Genomic DNA, 770 nt, shown 5'->3' with positions numbered 1-770 from the left:
TAGGGACCAAAGCGATGCGTCCCCGCCATCCTGGGGTCAGGAGCCAGCTGGGGCTGTGGGGAGCAGCGAGCGGCATCTCCCTGGCACAATCGGATTAGAGCAGACAAAGCGCCCTGAGCAATCTGCCAGCACAGCACGTAGCTTTTCTCTGTTATTAATTTTTTTTTCCTTTGCTGGTGTTGACAAAATCCCCAGGCAGAGAAAGAGGAAGAAATAAGAGAGGCAAGGAAAAAGAAAGGAATCAAATAGCTGTGGGGATCAGGGAGGATGGTTTTTCCCAGTCATGCTCCTGGTCCTCCTCTGTGCGGGCTGGGGATGGGGGTGCTCCCACACAAGAGAGATTTTTCACAAAGGAGCAGAAATCTTTGTGTAACAGCCTGGTGTTAGTGCCAGGGTGCTGTAAGGGAGCAGTTGCCGCTTGAGGTGACCCAGAGCTTGCATCGGCTGTTTGTACCTGAGACGGGGATGTGGGGATCCTTCCACGCCATGGGGAGGATGCAAGGGGCAAAGGAGGGAGGGAGAAGGCATTGGGACCGGGATGGCCGAGTCCCTGTCCGGCTCTGGGAGCAGTGCCTCTCGGTACTCTGCTCGCACCCGGGAGGTCCGAGGCTGTTGGCAGGTGAATGGTGCCGGGGATGGCTCCCCGAGCAGTGGTCCCACTGCTGAGCCCGTCCTTCCCTCTGCCGTGCAGACTGACCCTCCAGCCAGCGTTTCCACCTCCAAGCCCTCCACTTCCTCACCGCCCCGAGACTCCCTCACGCCCAGCCCTG

General features: G+C 58.6%; 1 protein-coding gene across 1 annotated transcript in view; it reads left to right on the top strand.

The window, feature by feature from the left end:
- LOC104271624 (transducin-like enhancer protein 2) overlaps positions 1-770 on the top strand; it is a gene marked incomplete at its 3' end in the record, with an annotated part of 14,232 nt that overhangs the window by 11,691 nt on the left and 1,771 nt on the right. The window contains 1 exon segment of the mRNA XM_009866346.1: positions 692-770. This exon segment is cut by the window's right edge and continues 5 nt beyond it. Within this exon segment, the coding sequence (XP_009864648.1) occupies positions 692-770 (79 nt within the window).

The sequence above is a fragment of the Apaloderma vittatum genome, unplaced genomic scaffold (assembly GCF_000703405.1).
Source record: "Apaloderma vittatum isolate BGI_N311 unplaced genomic scaffold, ASM70340v1 scaffold24463, whole genome shotgun sequence".
Classification (NCBI taxonomy): Eukaryota; Metazoa; Chordata; class Aves; order Trogoniformes; family Trogonidae; genus Apaloderma; species Apaloderma vittatum.
Note: the sequence above shows the minus strand (reverse complement) of the source record. Positions and strands in the feature narration are given on the sequence as shown.